The 23,196-nt window shown below is 45.2% G+C and overlaps 1 protein-coding gene across 4 annotated transcripts in view; it reads right to left on the bottom strand.

Annotated features, from left to right (window-relative positions):
* The window catches only part of LOC132448851 (partitioning defective 3 homolog B-like), a 135,212-nt gene that overhangs the window by 71,105 nt on the left and 40,911 nt on the right, over nt 1–23,196 (bottom strand). For 3 of the 4 annotated variants that reach the window (XM_060040398.1, XM_060040397.1, XM_060040399.1), the window contains 3 exons: nt 17,340–17,493; nt 12,201–12,292; nt 4,316–4,386 (listed from right to left, as the gene is read on the bottom strand). In XM_060040398.1, coding sequence (XP_059896381.1) covers nt 4,316–4,386; nt 12,201–12,292; nt 17,340–17,493 — 317 coding nt within the window. Of the gene's footprint in view, nt 1–4,315; nt 4,387–12,200; nt 12,293–17,339; nt 17,494–18,203; nt 18,498–23,196 lie in introns of those variants that run through there. The other variant, XM_060040400.1, reaches the window with a different exon arrangement.

Here is a 23,196-nt window from a genome sequence, read left to right as displayed (position 1 = left end):
ATCCGTTCCTCCATCAACCCATCCATCCATCCCCGAGCTCCACCCTCCCTCCCTCCCTCCCTCCCTCAATCCATCCACCCACCACCTCCTCTCTCCCTCCCCCCTCCCTCCCTCCATCAATCGATTCATCCACCCCTTCATCCATCCCTCCCTCACCTCACTCCCTTCATCCTTCCAACTATCTATCTATTCATCCATCCATCCATCCTTCCCTCCCTCCCTCCCTCCCTCCCTTCATCCCTCCCTCCCTGCATCCAACCATCCCTCTCTCATCCATCCCCCCCTCCATCGATCCATCCTTCCATCCGAGTCCTGCAGGTGCCACAGACTATAAACCACAGAACCATTATCCGGCACTATGCTGACTGGGCTGCTGGTAACATGCTTAAAACAAGGTGTTCCTTAGAGGGCGCCGAGGATCTCAAGACAGCAGCCGGGGTCTGATGCTCACATTACTTCATGGTCCGTTTGACCCTAATTCTCTAAGGGTGCTTCAGACTCGGACTGAATGTTAATTAAAGTCGCTAGGCTAGCACTTGGCGCCGTAACACTGGGGGGTTCACACAGTGATATACCAACCAGCTCTTTTGATTGTTGGTTGGTTAAATGGACAGTCAGAAATCGAACAAGAGAGAAATAGAGAGAAGGAGGAAGAAAGGGAAGGAGGGAAAGTAAAAAAGATGAAAGAGAAAGGCAAAAGAGGGAAAGACAGAAAGAGAAATAAAGAAAGACAAAGTGAAGTGACGAGAGCGAGGGCTGAGTTGACTAAAATAGATAAAGAGCCATCACTGAGCTGTGTTTTGAGGAATGAATTGAGAAGGAAGTCAACAGTATATTTTTAGTAGCAGCACACCAGCACCAGCAGCAGCAGATCACCTGGGGTGTGTTTGATGGTGTCATTCACCACAAACCATTTACCTTTTAACCTGTATGCTTCTGAAGGGGCCCGGTGTGAGATGATGGACCCCATTCCTCCCACACACACAAAATGCTGGCAAGGCAATTTCAATAATGCAATTATTATACAGCCAATGTGTTTCCTTGATGGAAAAAAAGGCCTTTTTGATTCAAAGGTAACGAGCGTAATGTGGTTAAATTATGATCAGCTATTACTGGATTTATAGGTGAGGTTTGGCTTTCACTCACTCTGAATAGCTAAAAGTCTCTGCCAGTCACACGCACACGCACACACGCACACACACACACAGAAAAAGATGATGGCAATAAAAGGTGTACAGTATTTATGAAAACACACACACACACACACACACACAAATACACACAGACACTTTGACAAATGCACACACATGTGCCAACAGAAATACACAAAAACATACACACATACCCTAACACATGCACACAAAAAAAGATGAAGGCAATAAAAAACATTCAGAAAATATTATCACACACACGAACGCCCCACCACACACACATGCTAATTTGACTTCTGACTTAGTGGTCCACTATGTATGGTGTATGGCTGTGCTAACATACTCATTTTGGACTTTCTGCAATTTCAAGGATCGTTTACCCACAGAAAGCTATTACATCACCCTTACATTACTCACCACTGTGTGTGTGTGTGTGTGTGTGTGTGTGTGTGTGTGTGTGTGTGTGTGTGTGTGTGTGTGTGTGTGTGTGTGTGTGTGAGGGGTAAATATATTCCATGCAGGATAGGTGGAATAGAATAATGAAATGTTTTTTCCCTCCTATATATTTCCTTTAGGACATTGAGATCAAATTGAATAGTGTGTTCATGTATGTGAGAAAGAGGATGTGAGAGTGTGTGTATGGGTGTAGAAAAGTGAATTTGCATGTACAAATGCAATGTACTTGCTTGTATGTTATTGCTCAAGTATACATGTATCTATGGCTGTTTCCCAATGTGAAGGAAGCATGCTCAACGGCCGCCTTTTTAAGGACGCTACATCATAGAACATGACAAGCACTCCTTCAATGTTGAGAACACTCGGAAATTCGCGCACTTTTGGCGTCCTTCGTTTTTGAGAATTCCGAGATTTTTCAAGGATGCATCGCTGGATCCTCGACGAACACAAAATACCCACAATCCTCTGCGTTCACAAGCTGCGCAGGATATCAAAATGGCAGAGGGAAAGCGGTACACGTTCAAATGTAAGTGAAGTTATATTAAAGTTTTCAGAAATATTTTGTGCCATATTGCTTTTTATAGATTCATCATGTTAATGCAAATAATCAAGCTTAAAGACCTGTGCCACTTTTCAAGCGTTTTTGCAACTTAATGATACGTTGCTATATTTTGCATGGACGTAGCTGGTGTTAAACACCATGGTCACCAATAACAATTTCAATTTACTCGCTCACAAGATTACATTATCTATGTATACCTATTTATGTTTGTTTTTTTAGGGTCAGCCAAGCAAACTGAGACTTTTGTGCGCCTGAGGGTGGCGCACAAACATTTGTTTACCGGTGGAAAGGGATACTGCCATTAATGGCTATCGGTGAAAAGCTCTTGCGGGATCCAATGTTGTTAAGTAAATGCACCACCGATCATTTGCAATGTTTGTAATTTATAATGAACTTATATTATTGTAATTTAGATAATTAACTTATGTGTTCATAGCACTGGTAGATGGTATGTATGTATGAATGAGTGAATCAGATCAGTTAGATAATATATCCAAATAAATACATGTTTACTTGAGTATAAAGTATTATCAACTGACCAGGAAATTCAGGAATTAAGACTACACTGCCTCGCTGTAGCCAGCGTTATGTAATTATTTAGTGTAGCGATAAGACAGTGATCGTCTAATAAATCAGGGCAGTCGCTATATTTGTAAATCTGTATTTATATATAATAGTACAAAAAATATGAATAAAATGTAAAGCTCCCCACATGAGGAGTTTCCACGGGAACTCAGGTGAGTTAGGGTGCACTCACACTAGGCCATCTGGCCGTGGCCGTTGGCCTTTGCAACCGTGGCCTGGCCACGGTAGGCTCTTGTACATACGTCATCACGTCGTAAGTAACATGTCATCACCAAGCGTCCGCTGCATGGACCATAATAAAGTCTGCCGCCAGTCAGAGTTCAAACAACAATGGACAAAAACACAGAGAACACAGTTCGCACTATGCTGAGTCTGTTGCTTATTTGGATAGATGTTTACCGTTTAATGGGAAAGAAGGCTCGTCGCCTTTATTATGTCCGTGGTCGTCGCATGGACTATACGTCATCCAGCTCAGGTTGCGTAGCCGTGCGTGTGCGCGTGTCGGCTCATTAGCATCTGTACCGTAGCGGCCCGTACCGTAGCAGCACACCTCTCCCAAGTGGCCAAATTGGCCTGGCCTGGCCAGACTGGCCACACTCACACTGGCAGATTTGAGCACGGTTAGGTGTGAAAACGGCCACGGCCAGATGGCCTAGTGTGAGTGCACCCTCAATGTTAAATGGGAAAGGTTAGATTACCCAATCAAGTTTAGGGACACGATGGCCCCAATCACATTCAGGGATGCGATGGCCATGGCTGACTCCAGCCACTTAATCCCAAAAAGATAACTACCTTGCTGGAAGGAAAAATATCCAAGCAAGATGCAAAAACATATAATTTGTGTGCACCGGACATCGATTGCTGCTTAACTTTATGTGAGCGCTCAATGAATCTTGTTTTTCTCACAGGCTTTATTATTGCTCTCGCGATCAGAGAAATACTGCGCATGACTGCAGTAAAAGTGCTCCCAATGATGATTTGTGTGAACGGATGTGTTGGTTAGTGTACGTGCCCACAAAGCTATTTTCGCTCCTGATTCTCAGTGATATGCTGCCTTAGAATGTTAATGTGAGCGTGTGTGTATGAGTGTGTGTTTGTATGCAAGTGCATGTATCAGTGTGTGCAAGGAAATTTGTGTGTGTGTTTGTGTAAGTGGATGTGGCCGTATCATTAAGTGCATATGTGTCAGTGTCTGCATGTTATTGCATATGGGTGCATGGTAATAGTGGGCATGAGTGACCTGGCTCATGGTTACTGCTGGTTGCTAGGGAGACAGGTCACAGTGTGTTGTACAGAGGTGGGGCTTCATGTGCTTGACATCAATCTGTCCTTAATAGTTTCACACCTCCTTCTCTCCCTCTCTATCTCTCTCTCGCACTCCATATCTCCATCCATCTCAACCATCCATCAACCATCTTCCTCTACCACAATCAATCTTCCTATAGTCCTATATCCATCATGACCTGCACTCCTAGTGAAGTTCTCCAAAACACACACACACACGCCAACCACAGACACACACACACACACACACACACACACAGTGATGAAGATGCTTTACCTGCTGTTGAAGGAGAGTTTGCTGGCTGACCGCTCCAACGCTCCACTGCTCTCTACAACCAAGCTGGAGCCCTGTAGGACACACATGTTACGTACAGGTAGCGTTAATAACATGTCATTAAATACATGAAATATTACCTGCATGTAACATTAAGGACATATCTTCTGATTTTATACCACTGACGGCAACACACGGATAACATGATGAAGATGTTACATCAAACACTGGATCCATTAACCAAAGGACATACAACATAAACATCTAAGAATATGGAATGAAACATCCTCAGTGTTCGGTACTCACGGTGCAGAGAGAGAAGATATATTTGAAGTATTTTTAACCTTCCGGGACCGAAATGGTTATTAAAACAAATGTAATGAATGTGCTTAGAGAGAAAGAGAAAGAGAGAGAAAGAGAGCGAGAGCGAGAGAGAGAGAGAAAGAGAAAGAAAAAAGAGGGGGAGAGAGAGAGAGCCTTGTATGTCTTAATGTGTGTGTGATTAAAAAAGAGAGAGAAAAAGTAATTAAGTTCCTGATCGAGTCCTCCCACTGATGAAGTTATGGATGGATGGATGGATGAAGGAGTGAATATGGAAGGACAGATTAATTGGTTGATGAATGGATTGAAACAACTTGAGCGTTAACAAGTGCAATATGATAAAGACAGAGAGACAGAGAGATTGAGAGAGAAAGAGAGAGATGGATGTCTGTCTGTTTATTTTTAAAGAGAGAGAGTGTGTGTGTGTGTGTGTGTGTGTGTGTGTGTGTGTGTGTGTGTGTGTGTGTGTGTGTGTGTGTGTGTGTGTGTGTGTGTGTGTGTGTGTGTGTGTGTGTGTGTGTTAGTCCGTTCATTGTGGTTAATTGTCGGACTCAGAGAGGTCAGCTCCCCCAACACTTCCTGCCCACCTATAACCTGGTGACACATCATCCAATCATCACCAAGAAACAGTGTCTAACATACATGACATCATCAGTGTGTGTGTGTGTGTGTGTGTGTGTGTGTGTGTGTGTGTGTGTGTGTGTGTGTGTGTGTGTGTGTGTGTGTGTGTGTGTGTGTGTGTGTGTGTGTGAAATAGGCCAGTTTGAATAAACTAGAGAACACGGGGTTGAAGGATCCCAGCAGTCTGTAATGGACTCTTACACCACACAAACACACTTGCACACGAACACACACGCACACACACACACAGGTCACACAGAGGGTCAAGGCTAGCAGTGGGCACTAATGGACTTCTAGCATAACCTTTGACCTTTGAGCTCCCACCCTACTGACATACGACCCACACCACCTGTCAGTTCTAGGGACCAAGAAATAACAACAAGACAATGATAGAGAGGAGAGGGGGAGCGCAGTGAAGGGGAGCGAAGGGGAGCGAAGGGGAGAGAAGGGGAGAGGGGAGTGACGAGAAAAGAGAAGGGGAGAAGGTAAGAGAGGAGCAGAACTGGTTACTAAATGCATTGTTTCTGGTCATTATTGGTTTGGTCCAGCAACAAAAAACATAACCTATGCATAACAAAATAAAACTATATCATCCACTACTAGGACTTGAAGCATCCTCATTGCCTAGCATCAATTAAGCCGAGCATCACTGTAGTCTAGCATCAACCCTAGCATGGTGGCCCTCTAGCCAAGCATCCCTCTTGCCAAGCATCCTCCTAGCCTAGCATTCCTATATCTTAGCTTCCCTCTAGCCCAGCATCACTCTAGCCTAACATCCCTCAAGCCACGCACACCCCTAGCCTAGCATAAGCCTAAGAACTTCTTAGCCTATCATGCCTCTAAGCTAGCATTCCTATAGCCTAGGATACCTATAGCCTAGCATGCCTCTAGCCTAGCATCCCCCTAGTCTAGCACAGCTGAATCGATTGCCTCAGCCCCGCAAAGGACTCCACACCAAAAGCTGGAGAAATGTCTAAGTGGTGTTTTCCATCATTGATAAATGGTCTTACCTTTGAATAACGATGCTTGGAATAAATGGGTAGCAAGCCTCTATTCATTTCAGGCCAATTTTAATTATTGCACATTGCGGATCAAAAGGGAACTATTAGTGATATTACTAATTAGTGAGTAACCAATCACACTAAGTGTGCCCAGAAAGTGCTGCTATAGAAGGCATGATTAAGTGGGCTGGTGTATTTAGGAATACTTGCCAGTGTATGTGAATGTGCATGATTATCAAATTGAATGTTTGTGTGTGAGAGATGCAGGAGCAGGGACCCCGATTAATGGCGTGTAATTAGGGATGAGGGACAAAGCTCTTTGTTGTACATTTACTGCACACTTGTTACATACTGTACTGTTTGTTCCTTGGTTTGTGTGTGTGTATGTGTGTGTGTGTGTGTGTGTGTGTGTGTGTGTGTGTGTGTGTGTGTGTGTGTGTGTGTGTGTGTGTGTGTGTGTGTGTGTGTGTGTGTGTGTGTGTGTGTGTGTGTGTGTGTGTGTGTGTGCGAGCGTGTGAGCGAGCGTGTGTGTGTGCATGTGTGCGTGTGTTTTTGTGTGTGTGCGTGCCTTTGTGTGTTCAACTCAACTCTTGCAAATCCAAGTTGAAATATCAGACATAAAGGTAACATCATTAAGAAATATAATACAGAACTTTATTAATCCTGCATGCAAAATGTGGGTGTCAAAGTAGAAGTAAAGGACGGTAATACCATATAAAAGGAGTTTAAAAACGTTTTAAATAAGAATAGGCAAAGATATGTGCGTAATATGTATAAAAGAGACTTAAAAAAAAAATAAGCACACAGACATGCACACACACCTCCCCAGGTGTAAGCTGATCAATAAGTCCTGTGGTTCCAGATGAGTCCCAGTAGAACCACAACAGTACAGTAAACTCTCAGAAGAATACCTTATAACTGCTACTACTTAAGAAAGAGGAGGGATGGAGAGGAGGGGATAGAATGGGGGAGGAGAGGAAAGACGATACGACAACAAAACAGAACTTGGACAAAGGAAATAAAAAGAAAGGCCTGAAATGAAATGGAAGATCAGCATTCACCAGTCAATCTTTTTATTTTTCAAATACAAATTACAGAGAGGGAGAGGAAGAGGGAGAGAGGGCTGTGAGACAGTTTTGGAGAAAAGTGTTAAAATAGAGATAGGAGAAAGACAAGGGCTGAGTACTTGAACAGTACTTACTCCTGGCGCCATCACTCTCCCCAAAAGGCCAAGTGACAATTTCAACAATTACCAGAGCCATTACCTCCATCTGAACCTCGGGCCCCTGCCCCCTGTGTGTGTGTGTGTGTGTGTGTGTGTGTGTGTGTGTGTGTGTGTGTGTGTGTGTGTGTGTGTGTGTGTGTGTGTGTGTGTGTGTGTGTGTGTGTGTGTGTGTGTGTGTGTGTGTGTGTGTGTGCGTGCGTGTGTGCGTGTGTGTGTGTGTGTAATTGTGGTCTTTTTTTGAGGAATAACTGTCTTTGAGTGAGTGGAGCAGAGCACTCGATGGACCAAGATTTCCTAAAGAGAGAAAAATGGACCGAGGGAGACGGCAGGAAGACTGATGGATTCAAACAGTGTTTATATATGGAGGGTCACAAGTCGTGAAGCACTGTTGCAGTCCTCAGGTAGAGAGAATACACCTGGTTAGAGAGAGAGAGAGAGAGAGACAAAGCAAGGAAGAGCGAGAGAGACAGACAGAGAGAAACAGAGACAGAGACAGGGACAGAGAGAGCAAGAGACAGAGACAGAGACAGAGAGAGTTTTCTGACCAAGACGTCTCATCTCTGGATTTCTTTCCCTTTTTCAGAATATAGTTTGCATGAAATTACCTCTCCTTTCCCCTCCTCCTTTCATCCCAATTTGGCCCACTTGTCCTTCCTCCAGCTCGTACCACCTCTTTATTAATCAAATGATGATGTCAGCACAAAAAAAAGAATTAAAACCTTGTAGATCTGCGAACCCACACAAATGAAAGATGCTGAATAACTATATAAAAAAACTTGTAAACCTGACGTTCTCTCTATGAACTGGACGGACAACTTTTAGACATCAGCACGGGAATGAGGATGAGAGATCACAAAACATAATCAGGTAGCAAGAAGACATTCCCAATAATGAGTCGACCAGTTTTCAATAAGTCTAGGGGAGGGGTTTAGCGACAGGAAATTACGTCAGGCTCCATCGCTGATCTATTGGTCAGCCGTGTGTAAGACAAACCCGAGGAATGTGGTGCATGTGTTTCAACATCTCAGCTCCGTTTTCACTACATCACCATCAGTCCTCTGGCTGTCAATATGAAATATCACTGGCCATCAGTCACACATCTGGAGCGCACGTGTGTGTCTTTTGCGACACACCTCGCTGTGAGTCTGCTTCGGTCAGCGCGCGTGTGTGAGCATGCATGAACATCAGCTAGCTGGATTAGCTTCAGTAGATTGGATTTCTCTTTAATGTCCCTTAGCTTAGCATTGGTTGTCGGGTTTCTCTGCTCTCTCCCTTTTAAAAAATGGTATAAAACATTGCAGCTTTCCCCCTGCGCCCAGTGTTCACATGATCCTCCTCGTATTAAACCAGCGTTCCACCTGCTCTGCAACGGGCACTGGGGTGTCTGTTCTTCCACTCCGGTCTGAGAACGCCCCAGTGTACAGCTTATATGGTTCATGTTTTGTAGCAGTCGGGCATTGGCCAAAGGATCAGGTTTAGATGACGTGACGGCGTGTTCTACGTGTGGGCCGCTGCATGTCACAGATATCGCCCTGATGAGACACAGGGTTTAACAGAGGAGCGGGAAAGCACCTGTGAGCCATAATGCGCCTGTGACAACAGGAACAGGGGACTCCGCCACCACCTGCTGTAATATAGATCAGTTGGCGTGACATCATTTCCTGCTGCTAAGCTCCTCCCCAATACTGCAGACAGTTCAAAGATAGGCCAACTTCTATGCCCCTAGAATGATAAAAAATCTGGATGGATCTCGTAATAGCTGCCTTGATGAATACATTATTAAAGGGGCTGTAGTTAAGACTTAATATTTGTGGGGATTTTTTTACGTGGTTGTTTGCTTCTAAAATTCTTCTCTCTTTACCTACAGCACATTTAATGAGATTGTTAAACAAGGGGATTTTGGGAAGGAAAGTAGTCATTTTTTGACTCCCAGCCCAAAGGTTCTGGTTTCGATCCCCATTATTTTTAGCGTAACCTGTAGGCATCTTTGTGTAAGAGGTAGATAGAATATATCACATGCAAGTCACTTTGTGTAAAAGCGTGCTACATTACAATATCAGAAATAGTTCTCGATAGAAAATGACAAATTATTTGCATGCGTTATCGTACCACGCAACCGATGGTACCATTCCATGGAACCAACTGTCTCGAACAGAAATATGTGTTGTCCTGGTAAAACAAAGCAGCTCTCCAACTCCCTTCCTCCCTTTGCAAAACACTGTTCCGTGAGGTCACTAGCTGGTAACCACCCCCCAGGGAGCCATCGTCTCAATCTCCCCCATGCCCGGCTCGTCCAGAAAGACCTCTCCCACGTCCCTAACCTGTTGTTTGTCCAATACACAGATTACCCAAGGGGGACTTGGTTTTAACGGATCGGGACCCCGGTGGGATTTAAACCAACCAATCAGACGAGGGCTGGCTCAAGCGGTGACTGAGGGATTTGTGTGGTCCTCCTATAGGGATGTCTTTAGAAACCAACCGCCAACAAGTTCCCAAAATAAATGACAATTAACATCAACAACACTTGACTACAGCGTAGCGATGGGGACTGGTTCCGTGTCCGTGAGTGAGTGCCTGCCTGTGTAAGTAAACAGGATTAAAAGGTTGAACGCAACAAGATCACAATTTGAATAGAGAGAGTAAAGAAAGGGAGATAGGACCAGGACGTGGAGGAGAAAGGGGTGATGTCTGAAAGGAGCGGCATAGACACTGAAAAAAGGGCCGAAAGAAAACAGTGCTCTGTGTCTTTCCGGGGAGATTTGAAAAGGACAAGTGAAAGGAACGTCTGGTTGAGACGGTGAATAAGGGACAGCAGCGCGTCTCGCATCAGATCCGGAGGCAGGAGAGCGGAGAACCGGCTGGGAACGCACACGCCAGCAGACAGACGGGGTCGTCTGCAGTTCAGATCGGGCTCCACCGTGTTCTCCTTCTCGCTCTGCACACGCCTCCACTGAAGCCTCGTTAAGACCACATAAGTCCAGGTGAGACCAGGTGAGATCAGGTGAGCACAGGCGAGAAGGAGCGCCAGACAAATATTGACCATCTCCAAAAAAGAGCAAAAGAGTGTATACCTAGTCTGTCCGTCTGAAGGGAACAGCGGACTCAGAGAATCCAGAGAAGAGGGATAGAGAGACGCATAGACAGGAAGACATAAGCGCCTTCTACACTTCCCGTCAGAGGCGGGACTGTTGTGCCTCTATTCCGCCATGCTTTCTATGGAAACCGCACAGAGGCGAAATCAGGGGGGTCATTTTATGATCCCCCGTTAAGCCGGCAGCAGAGACAGCCACAGAGCTGAATCGACGCTAACGTGTCCTTCTACGGTGACTAAGGTCCAGGCGCCTTTCTGCCGTAAACTGCTTCCCTATAATTATATTCCACTGCTCACTATAATTTATCCTCCAACGTCTTGCTAATCGCAGACAAGCACGTTTCTTGCACGAATCCCACATTCTTTGCATCTCGAAAGACGGCGACTTTGCTTGCTTTCGCAGGATGTGCAAGGCTAGGAAGAGCACAGCACTCAGTACACCATCCATTGTTGTCTAGCGAGCGTGTCGCCGCCCCACGCGCAAGTTATAGGTAACACTAGACGTCGCCGTGGTTGTGTTTCCCGTCACGCCTGTCAAAGCTCTTCTGCATCCCGAAAGCCAGCATGCTGTGTGTAACAACACCCCCGGGCCGGAAACAAGCCACCGCGGTTTGGTTCACTGTGAATACACAAAGGCCTTCGCTGCGGCCCCCTTGCGGAATCCCCGCGTGAAAGGGGCTATAGAGACAGACAGACGTAACAGACGGACAGGCGGTACAGGCCCAGAAGGAAGGAATAAGGAAGATGAAAGATAAACGGCGACTGAGAAACTGGTTTGGTTTCATAAGGAAGCGGTTTGATGTTATAAGAACACGGAGCGGGCAACACTGGGGGTAAACACGGAGTAAGGAAGAGTGATGAGCATGAGATGTTTGACCTCTGACCCCGCGGGGACAGTGAGAGGCAGAGAGGAAGAGGGCCAGAGAGGTGAGGGGAGTAATCCGTCTTGGTGAGGTCAGTGTGATGTGACAGGGCGTATCCCCGTAACAGAGGACAGATCCAGCTGCTGCGACGTGCACCCATGGAAGCCGATTGGTCAACAGATCAAAGCAGTGTTTATCTGATGCCTGCGGAATGTCCCCGCCCACTTCACTCATTCACCCCCATGTCAGCAGGGATGCATCTGGTCCATGTTGGCTGTGATAACATGAGTCATAAATGCGCATAGGTCTTCAAACAACTGTGCTGCAGCACAGACAGTAAACCAGAACATGGACAAATACAGAGGTTCATGTTCTGCCAAATGTGAGGAAATATGGTTGCAGCAAGTCTTAAAAGTGCAGCATCAGGGTTTCCTCTCAATGGGAATTACCTCAACTTCATCAATAAAGTCAGATGAATGTGTCTCTTTTTTGCGAGTGTGCAAGTGTGTGTGTGTGGATATGCGTTTGTTTGTGTGTATGTGTCTATACGAGTGCGTGTGTGTATGAGTGCGTGAGTGTGTATATGGGTGTGTGTGCATTTGCGTGTGCGTGCATGTGTGTTTATCAGTGTTGGTGTGTGTCTGTTTGCGCGTGTGTGTGCGTGCGTGCCTGCGTGCGTGCCTGCGTGCGTGCCTGCGTGCGTGCCTGCGTGCGTGCCTGCATGCGTGTCTGTTTGAATGTTTGCTTGTGCATGTGTTGCTCTTACTGTAGCGTTGGAGTCTTCAGGGTGGGGGGTCTCTGTGTCCATGGGGGGGCTGAGCATCGAATCACTGCTGCTCCTAACCAGGAGAGGGGTACCTGGGGTCCACACACAACACACACAGACACACACACAAACACACACAGCCGCAAACACGCATACACACACATACAACACCCATTTAGCATTTAATTTGTATTGGTTGTAATAAAATATAGCATAAAGGATGCTCAGCTGGTCTGGGGAAGCCTTGTTCTGTTTTCTACATCGAATTTACTGCAAGGTGTGAAGTACAGAATGTCTACGAGTATGCTTATTTGTGATGTTTTGGGATATTATGATGCAATGCCTTCTGATTAAACTGCATAGGCACTTTCACCACGGGGATGAATAATAAACAACTAGTCGTAGTAGATGCAATAGTGGTGGCAGCAGTACACTGCTGAGGTGTACTGCAGTAACATACATTTTTATATTTCTGCCTTGGTGACTAAAATAGTACATAAAAGACGTTACATTTAACGGATGCATACATGCATTAAGCAAGCAAGGTAAATGTGTTTGCGTGTGCGAGCCCACGAGCACATATCCAATAAGCAACAGCTGGTGTAAAGGTTGCATTCATATTTTCTATCATTTTAGTTTATTTGATAACCATGAAGTCATTAAGAAACAGATTTTCTACAATAGCAAAAAGCAAAGCATTTTGATGGAAGGGGGTCGAGGCTAAAAATAAATGTCTAAAGTTAAAAGACGGCAGAAAAAATCTGTTTCTAACACACCCACAACCTACATACATTCACAATAAGCACAACATAAATAGCATACAGTCTAGCACACAAGCATTGGGCACCTAGCTAGCAAACAGCAGCATAAGGCAACTCAACAGCAAGAACAAGAGCAGCAAACACAAACAGCAAGACAAACAGGCAGACCTAACAGCAGCAGCAAGAGTACAAGATCATTCATAGCCCCCTTTCCATCCTGTAACCTTTTAGTCTATTGAAATGAGGTTCCTAGGACTAAAAGTTCTAGGTTATTTTGGTGGAAAAGGCAACTCTTCAGACCACAGAAAACATCTGATGGACACGGTTTAAGGTATTATGCCCTAACCCTTGTCTGCCAGAGGATTTCTGTTGGAAAACAGCCATGTATCGGGGAGAAGGTCCATATAATAGAATCCTTGAAAACTGACTTGGGGTGAAATCGCCCAGTGTTAGTGTTTTTGCCGATTGTTCCAGTCCCTGGCTGCAGCAGACCGGAACAGACACAGCACCACGTAGATCCCACACCACGCCTCTGAAGGCCTAAAGCTGATTCACGGTTGATTACATTGATATGCTCTATAGCTCACATGACCAGAGTCACTTTATCTCCCTTCTATACGCTCAACAGGCCCAGACAGCACATGATGTTTGTGTTCACACAGAGCTACAGACCATGAACACCAGAAGGGGGTCAAAGGTGTCAGTGTCGGTGCATGGTTTGGACCAGTCAGGGCATCAGTGAAATGAAGTGTACAACTTTTTGACTACTTTTCAAATGCCAGAGAATAATGTGTTGTTTTGTGAACTGAACTGGGCGTTTCAAAGCGTCCCCGGCCATCTGTCTACAATGTGGAAAAATAACAGATATTCAAGGAAAACAGATGAATAAAAAAATATATAATTTCAAAATGTGTTTGACAAGAGGCCACCAAACACTTTATTTAGGCAGAACCTGTCCAAGTTTGACAAACCATACCAAGGAAATCGCTATTTGCTACCTCACTTTTTAATCATTTAGCAGATGCTTGTATTCAAACACCAAAACACACACACGTAAGGTGGTCTGGAGGGACATCATGGCTAGTGTTACAAAGAATAATGAGTGTGTGGAAGAGAGTGCTTAAAGCAAGGAGATAAGATGAGGAAGTTATTTAATTACTATAACTAATAGCTTTTCATCATGTTTTAGTGCCCAAAAAACGCAAAGTGAAAAACAATAGAAACTGTGTGTGTGTGTGTGTGTGTGTGTGTGTGTGTGTGTGTGTGTGTGTGTGTGTGTGTGTGTGTGGAAACTGACTTGAGTGTATTTCGAAAGTCTGTCTGTGTGTGCACTGTGCATGCACCTGTGGGCAGACATAAAATGTGTGTTATTGTGTGTGTGTGTGTGTGTGTGTGTGTGTGTGTGTGTGTGTGTGTGTGTGTGTGTGTGTGTGTGTGTGTGTGTGTGTGTGTGTGTGTGTGTGTTAGAAAAGGCATAACATGTGGGGAGGGAACATTTCTAGTACTTTCGCTTCGCACTTTGTGCATAAAACGGTAGAATTCAAAACATAAAATACTGTGTCTAGATTTGTATATAGCCAACAATATGGGTAATATTCTTCACCGTCGCTAGAAGTAGCAGTAGCTATGTGCAGTAGAAATAGACTCGGTAGTACTCATACGATTCGCAGCATCGGTGGAAATAGTAGTACTAGTAATACCGGAGTACTACCAGTAATGGGAATGGCAGTCAGAAACACTGGGAATGATAGAAGTAGTAGTCATCGCGGTGGTGGTGGTGCAGACCCGGTCGCCGGACATAGCCTTGCTTTAATTTGAGCCTCCCCGTCAATAAGGACCTATTGATCTGCACATACATCAGTAACAATATGGGGCCAGCCTTTAGTGCCGAGCATCAATGGGGTTTCTCCATTGACCGGGAGACAGACGGAGGAGGGGAGGGCAGCACTGAGAATATACACGTCAGATGATATTTGTAGGGTCAGGTATTGATCGGCTCAAAACGGACCCCTGGTGCTCTTAAGACAGGAGGGAGGGTGGAAATAGTTACATCAGTCCCTAATCAATCACTCCTCGGAGAGATGGGGAGGGAGGGAGGGAGGGAGGAAGGGGAGATCGAGGAAGGGATGGATGGCAGGAGGGATGGAGTGGGAGGAGGTGAGGGCAGATGGAGGGAGGGATGGAGGTAGGAGAGGAGGAGAGATGGGATGGGAGTGGAAAGAGGGGAGGAGGGTAAGTGAGAAGGAGGGATGGAGTGGGAGGAGGTGAGGGGAGATGGAGGGAGGGATGGAGGTAGGAGAGGAGGAGAGATGGGATGGGAGTGGAAAGAGGGGAGGAGGGTAAGTGAGAAGGAGGGATAGAGGGTGAATGGAATGAATGGACGGAGGACAGGAGACGGAGTGGAGTAGAGGAAGGGAACGAAAGGAGGGGGTGTGAGGAACAGTTCAGCCAAAGATGAGGGGAACAAAGAGGATATAAAAAAACGCTAATAAAAACTTAACCAGTATGTCTTCATGCATCCAACCAGTGAACAGACCAGACTCATAGAATATTTTTGATAATAGGATTTAATAGAACCATTACTAGAAGTAGTATATATTTATGTTTACATGTTGTATTCTTGTCCGAGTCTGATCGAACGGCCATATTTCTTGACATTGTTGTTTGGATTCAGACTGTTAACCAGAAATAACCCAGCTCCACTGAACACGGGGTTCAAACCATCTCCATGATACAGATGAGGAATAAATACAGAGAGAGAGTCAAACAGAGAAAAAAACAGTAACCTAACAGCACCTAACAGTAACCAGACTCTGAGATGAGAGATCTTCCATCAGTTTGACATAACACATACACTTCCCCTCGTTCTCTTCCTGTGTCTTCCTGTCTCTCCTCGTCTCCTGCTCCTCCTCAGTCCCCACCGAGGTTCCTCTGGTTCCTTCTCTGTCATCTACTCCATCATGCACACCGACTCATTTCATTCCATGTTCCTCATCGTGTTACTCTATTGTAATGACTCCTCCATGGGCTCCGATCTCACACACTCGTGATACTACCCGACCACAACACAAAAAAGACACGCCAAACATCCCAGAATATGTACCATGTATGACGATGCACAGCATCTCTACCAGCTGTCAAATCTCATTAATACTCTCTTCCCTTCCCTCTCCACCATCCATCTTTCCATCCATCTATACGGGAGCTTTCTGCTGTTCCGTGATCTGATCTCCGGAGAGCCATGTTTCATACACTTCTCCATCCAAGGGCCAACCACAGATCCCGGGCCAACCTGGCTGGGATGGAGAACATCAGAGCCCAGAACGTCGACCCGGCCGTGACCTGCCGCCATCGCTCATCTCTAACAGGTGGAACATATGTTTAAGGTGTATCCCATGTTTGGGTTAATGCAACGCTAAACAGACCTGCTTCCCGCGTGCACAGTGAAAAGGGAGGGAGTCTGGAGCGGACGCCAGACATAAAGACGGAGAGAGACAGAGTCTGAGTGGATTCTGTCGTCAGCGGTAATCTGTTCTGTGTACAGAAAAGGTACCAGGAGTCGACCGCGCCGTATCCCAGATATACGGAACAGAATGGCCACCATATATCCAACAGGGCTACCGATGTCATCCGTTGGCGTATCAGAGTTAAACGTGCTATTAACAGATACACCTCTGCATTTCTTCTTTCATAGCGTTGTAATGAACACCGATTCCCCATCATATAGGGCTAATCAATCGCGTAGCCCGAAAGGTTAAGTCGTTACCTATTAACGACGGTGGCGGCGTTGGGCCGAATGATGGCCGAACTCTGTTGTGCGGCAGTCAATGCGGGATATGTGGAGAGAGAGGGAGATGAATGCCCCTCGGTTAATGGTGCCGGGCGGCTGACGTACACCAGAGCTACCCGGGGTCAAGGACAGGGCTCCCTCTCTGGAGAGATACCCAGCTCCGCCATGTCTGGACTGTGATTGCATCTAGCCTGAGATCACACCACTCCACTGCGCGGCAGAGCTCAGAGCCCACTCCTGGCGATGGGGTTAAGAGGGGGCCTCGCTTTTTATCCAGCATTTCAAATGATTTGTGCAGATGTATTTTAGTGTGCTGAAATTAAGAATTCACAGTAAGACGCTTTCGGTAAAAGTCTGCTAAATGACCAAAGAGTGGTAGAATTTTTCTAGCACATCTAGTAGAACATGGCATTACCATCGCCAGGGGTAGGGGCTTGATTCCCTGTCAGACACAAATGGTAGAGCAAACCAACTAGTAGGGGAAGACATTATCAACTCCTACCGGGGCCAAACATGTTAAGAATGCATGAGCTAACAATAATTAGCTGGCTAAATGAGCCAATATATCTTCACCGGAAGAGTACTCACTGGACTTGAGGGCTGTGGAGTTCACCTCGATCTCCCCCCCTCGGATAGGCTGGAACACAGAGAGCTCTGATTGGTAGAGGTCTGGGCTGGGGGCGGGACTAGTGCCGGCCACGCCCCTCTGCTGGGCCTCCTTCTCCTCATACACTGCCATTAGCTGGAAGGAGGGAGAATGATGTGTTATACTTCAAAATACTTACTCATGTTTAATATCTACGGTAAATTAAACACAAAATAAAAATTAGAGGCATAAAATGCAAGAGCAAGTTAGAGGGTAAAGTGGCAACGATTTCTGGATTATGAGACAGAAAAGTAACTAAACTGTTCAATCGTTCTTGGTTCGATCAGCATTGTAAAAAGTCTAATCGGCAGGTTTCCATCTCTCTGCAGGCAAATAGCTAATTCAATTAAATGTAATTAACTGCTAATCAACGAAAGAATAAAATGCCAGAGCAAATTAAAGGTTAAGGAAAACATGTTCCTGAATTAGGAAGGATATATTTGTAAAATATTCCCCTACTGTGTGCAGGACAAAAAAAATCAAGCTCCCAGCCGCTTCTTCCATCATACACCGATGCGAGGCCAAGCCTACGAAGTCCGCAGAACCCCCAACCCAGCCCAGCTCAAGCTATTTACGCACCGAACAATGACACAGAGAGGCAGATAAAATCGCGCAGGAGTGATTTCAGTTTGAGGATACCCGCTTGCAAAACAAAAAAGGACATATTTCTTAATAAACTAAGAACACATCCTGAGCCTGCTCCACAGACAGAAGGTCTGGTATTACAGCCCCCTAGATACTTGGCCCCTAGATCACCCTGCGGAAGGAAAAGTTTCTCGTACAACAAATCTCTGTCCCTGGATTACCTTGCGGATGAGCACGCTATACAGGATGTCCAAGGAGCCCAGCATATCTGCGACAGTGTGTGTGTTCTGCTACCCTTCAACAGCGAGCTCCATCCGTGGCTCCCACTCTCAGTGTGTGTGTGTGAATGCTGGGGTTAGCACTAGCGGCGTTATATCGTGGAATCCCGGTCTATTGACCACAGGACTGAGTCTGCGTTTAGCGTCCTGTAGCACGCCGCTAGCATCTCACTGTTCTGGGGGCCTCCATGCCCGAGCTGAATGGACCCTGTGTGTGTGTGTGTGCCTATGTGTACATGGATATGTACACAAGAAAGGGGAGTGTGCCAGTAGAGCTAGAGGTTTCCTGCCCCACACACACCCACCTGCACACATAGGCAGTGTGGATGTTGACTAGCTACTTATCAAAAAAACTGATTCAGACGCTATAACAATCTGCTAAACTCACGTGCTCACACACAAACACATACACACACACACACACACATACACTCCTGTGCACATCAGGAATAATCTTTTTATTTTTGCTGTACAATGTCAGCAATGTTCGTGTCTCTGATCCCCTCTCTGTGTGGATTTGTAAAGCTGGTTCCAGTACAGGACTGCCTGTGTGATGATGCCGAGTTCCAGAACACTGTCCCCCCCCCCACCTCCTCTCCTCTCTCACAACCCCCACCACCACAAGCCCCCCTGCAACCCACACAAACCAACACCACACATTGGGTCTCACTTTTACACACAAACCAACACCACACATTGGGTCTCACTTTTACACACAAACCAACACCACACATTGGGTCTCACTTTTACACACACACACACACACACACACACACACACACACACACACACACACACACACACACACACACACACACACACACACACACACACACACACACACACACACACACACACACTTCCAGATATGTTTCTATTGCATGTCATACAATCACATCAACACATTTGTGCACAAGCATGGACATGCACACATTTACAGATTGAATTTACATGGATTTTTCAGGGTGTGGTTATGACAATTTTGCTGTGAACCAGCAAAATTATAAACCATACATGTTGACGTACCACATGTATGCATGCAGGAACAACCTGCCACCAGACAATTCTGTAGGAATGCATTTACAGTGTATGTACATTGTGTACGCAGATAACATTGTGTATGTGTATGCATGACTCCATATGGGTCAAGTGTATGTTTGTGCCTGTATACATGCATGTCTCTGTCTGTATATAAATCTACCAGACACCAGGGATAAAATGTGTAGGCATAAATGAACAGACTGGAAAGGATTCTGAAAATAGAAACAAAGAGCAGAGAAAGAGCTGTCATGTTTCCTGAATTACACACGAATACAACTACTGTAAAACAAGACTGATGACAAGGTCATGAGGGAGAGACAGAGAGAGCGAGAGAGCACGAGAGTGAGAGCGAAATAGAGAGAGAGAGGTGGAAAGAAAGGGGAGAAAGAGAGAAAAAGTGACAGAGACAGAGAACGTGAAAAGACAAGGAAAGGCTGACAGACGGACAGAGACAGAAATACCGACAGACTGATTTGGTATCATAACTATGCTCTGAAAAACAAAGTGCTAAATGTATGAATAAGCAAAACCAGTAGTCTTGTGTCATGACGAATGTGTCAACACAAATCTGGTCAAATACTTTCATTTTTTATAACCAATATAATCCAGCAGTAGGATTTAGCTTGCAGCTTGGTCCAACAGATAGGGCACTCCACACTACTTGCTCTATTCTCTCTATGGACAATCGACATTCAGATTAGCTAATAATCCCTCTCATTTAAAAGGTTAAACGCTAAAGCTGGCTCGCCTTCTGTCCCAAAGCTCCAACCTCACACGATATCACCACCTCTCTCCTACCTTTCTCTCTCTCTCTCTGATACTACCTCTCTCTGTCTACGTCTCTCATCGCATCAATACAACATGGTCAATACAAGGTTTACACAGGTTAGCCGAGACATGCTTTGGCGATACTCTTAGCAGTGTTTGTGTGTGTATGTGTGCGTGTGCGTGTGTCTGTGTGCGTGCGTGTTTAAGTGAACTGTATGACTAATTGTGTTAGATGAAGGAAGACTGATGAATGGTTAATGTTTTCCTTCCACATTGACAGTAAATCTACATTTATGTCTAGATGGGAAACATTAAACAAAGGTTTCAGTAAACAGGATGCAATATATCCGCACACGCACACACATACACTTCTGACATGTTGCCATCTATGTTCAAACAATCCTCTTACTAATCAGATCGATTAGGAGCAGAATGATTAGACTATATTGGATCAATAAAGCCAATCAGCCAAATGCATTTGCCTGCAGGTAGCTCACACACACACACAAACAACTTTTTAAATATGCTTAAGCTATCCATATAGAGCTTCGATTTCTACTCACAACCACTTACCATAGGAGATCTATGAAGTATGTGCATATGTGTATGTGTGTGTGTGTGTGTGTGCCTGTGTGTGTGGTTGTGTGTGTGTTGACATCTTACACAGTCAGCATTACCCTCAGCAATGACCATTCAATCACTCGCTCCTTGACGAGCATACTAAAAGTTAAAGACGCACACATACACACACATGCAAGTACACACACACACACACAAATATATAGCCTCCACACGGCGATGTAATTTGTAAGTGACACCAATAATTTAGAACGGCTATAGTTTACAATGAGGGCCGGAAGGTTTAGATGTCAGGGTGTTTGGCTGCCAGCAGAAAGGCACTGGATTTGATCCCCCTATTGTCTGCAGCCTACTCTCTAGGCATCTTTAAACAAGATGCCCTAACCCCTCCCTGTCCCTAAATGACGTCAATCTAAACTCACTGTTTAAGTCGCTTTGAATAAGAACTTTAAAAAGGGACTAAAATTGCTTTATGACAAAATAGTATTCATGGTTATAGCATTGTATAGTGTATGCAACTGTTGTCTTTTCTCCAGGTGTTTCTATTCTTTAATCCTTATGTACGTTACATGTCCCTCTTCAATGGTTTATTTTAATATGTTTAGCATGCCCGTGTGAAGCGTTCTGAGAGGGTCTGAAAACCCTTCTTGCCCGTCGTCCGTTCATTCTGCCCTGTTCCTCCTTTCCTGCACTCATCCGTAGTTTAATTTCCACCTTCTCTCATTTCATCAACTTTATCTCCCTCTCTCCATCTCTCTCTGCTACTCTTAGACAGCTGGCTCAACCGGAGAGTGAGTGATACAAAAGAGAAAGAAAGGAGAGAAAGAAAGGAGCGCAAGAAAGAGAAAGATTAATAGAGAGCAACGGTGGGCACATCTCTTAACTTTGTAATCCCACTGAAGGAAAAGAGTGGCGTGTCATTAAAGGATGAGGGGCACATGCAAAGATAAACACACAGACAGTACGTCGACACACACACAGCCCCACCGGCCTGGAGACACACACATAGCTTAACAGCACCACCTAGTTTAAAACCAGAGGAACTGCAGTCGGTCAGGATATATGATGCTGCTATGACGTCCCACAGATAAACACACAGGTTATAATATCATAATAAAGAATCAGGTTGCACTGTATAGCTCTGTTTCTTTCACTTCTGACCGCTATTGAAAGCTCTGAAGTCTGTCTGACAGTAAGCTAGTCTAAGAACCTGGTCCCTCCCTCATTCGCTCTTCCCCTCTCCCCTCTCTCTCCCTCTCGCTCTCTGTCTTCCTGCCCCTCCTCTCCATGTTTTCTATTTTATTACCCTTCTGTCACGTTTTCCTCTCTTCTCTTCCATTTTTGAAGTCTGCCTTCGTCCACACCTCACCTCCGACCCCCTCCGTCTCATCCATCGTTCGCTACATCCATCGATTCCTCCATCCCTCGCTTCCCCCCCCCCCCCCCTCCCCCTTCCCCCCTGCTCTCCATTCTCAAGGCTCCTTGACGTTCTCTACAAACCAGCGTAAATCTCGCTGCTCCGCCACTTTGCCCCACCGGACACACTCAGCCAGGAACCAAGATGCCATCGATTAACACATGAATCTGATACTCTCTCAGACACCACTTCCACACCACAAACCCCCCCAACACCACACACCCCACCCCCAAACATCACACACCCAAACCACACCATCCACCTCCCCTAGTGCTTTCACAGTGACTTCCCTGTCTCGGGTTGATGGAGATAGCATCAGATGGAGGGATGATCAACAGATGTTAAAGAGACAGAGAGAGAGACACAGACCATGAGGAAAAGAAAGGAGAAGGGACGAGTGAGACAACGAGGACTGAGAAGGAAACAAGAGGGAAAAAAAAGAATCAAACAACAAAATAATGAAAGAAAGAACAAAAGAAAGACTTAAAGAACGAAAGGTAGAAAGAGTAACACTTCTCAATAAGGGTACATTCATTAAACATTGATTAATATTAGTTAATGCATTAATGAAGCATTATTATATAGCATTAGCATAGGGGTTTGAGTTAGTTGTTTAGGGTTAACCCAAACCCTATTAAATAATATATACGGTACATTAATTCCTTAGTTAACATAAAAACCATTACCATTGTTAACCTAAACACCATTAGTAAACATGAACACCATTACTAAAGACCTTAGTTAATGCTCATTAATGCATTCAATTCTAATTAATGGTTAATGAGGGTACTCTTTTCGCTATCGTAAGTGTTCCCGATTGACAGAAAGAACGGAAACTAACAAACGAACAAAGAGAGAGCCCAAAAAAAGGAGCGAGAGAGAAAGAGCGAGGAAGACATCAAGTGCAGCTAATGTCCCGCTCCAGCACTCCCCCTGGTACGAGGCCCCCTTAAACACATTCATCACCGGCAGCACACACATCTACACAAGAACAGATGCAGACAAAATATATATATTCCTCTCCGCCTCCCTCTCTTGACCGTGACCTATCTGTTGATGTCATCGATCGGTCGCCATGGTAATCAATAACGCGGATGGCTTTGTCTCTGCACTGAGCATACGGATGAACAG

The sequence above is a fragment of the Gadus macrocephalus genome, chromosome 20 (genome assembly GCF_031168955.1).
Source record: "Gadus macrocephalus chromosome 20, ASM3116895v1".
In the NCBI taxonomy this organism is placed as follows: domain Eukaryota; kingdom Metazoa; phylum Chordata; class Actinopteri; order Gadiformes; family Gadidae; genus Gadus; species Gadus macrocephalus.
This window is presented reverse-complemented; position numbering and strand designations above follow the sequence as displayed.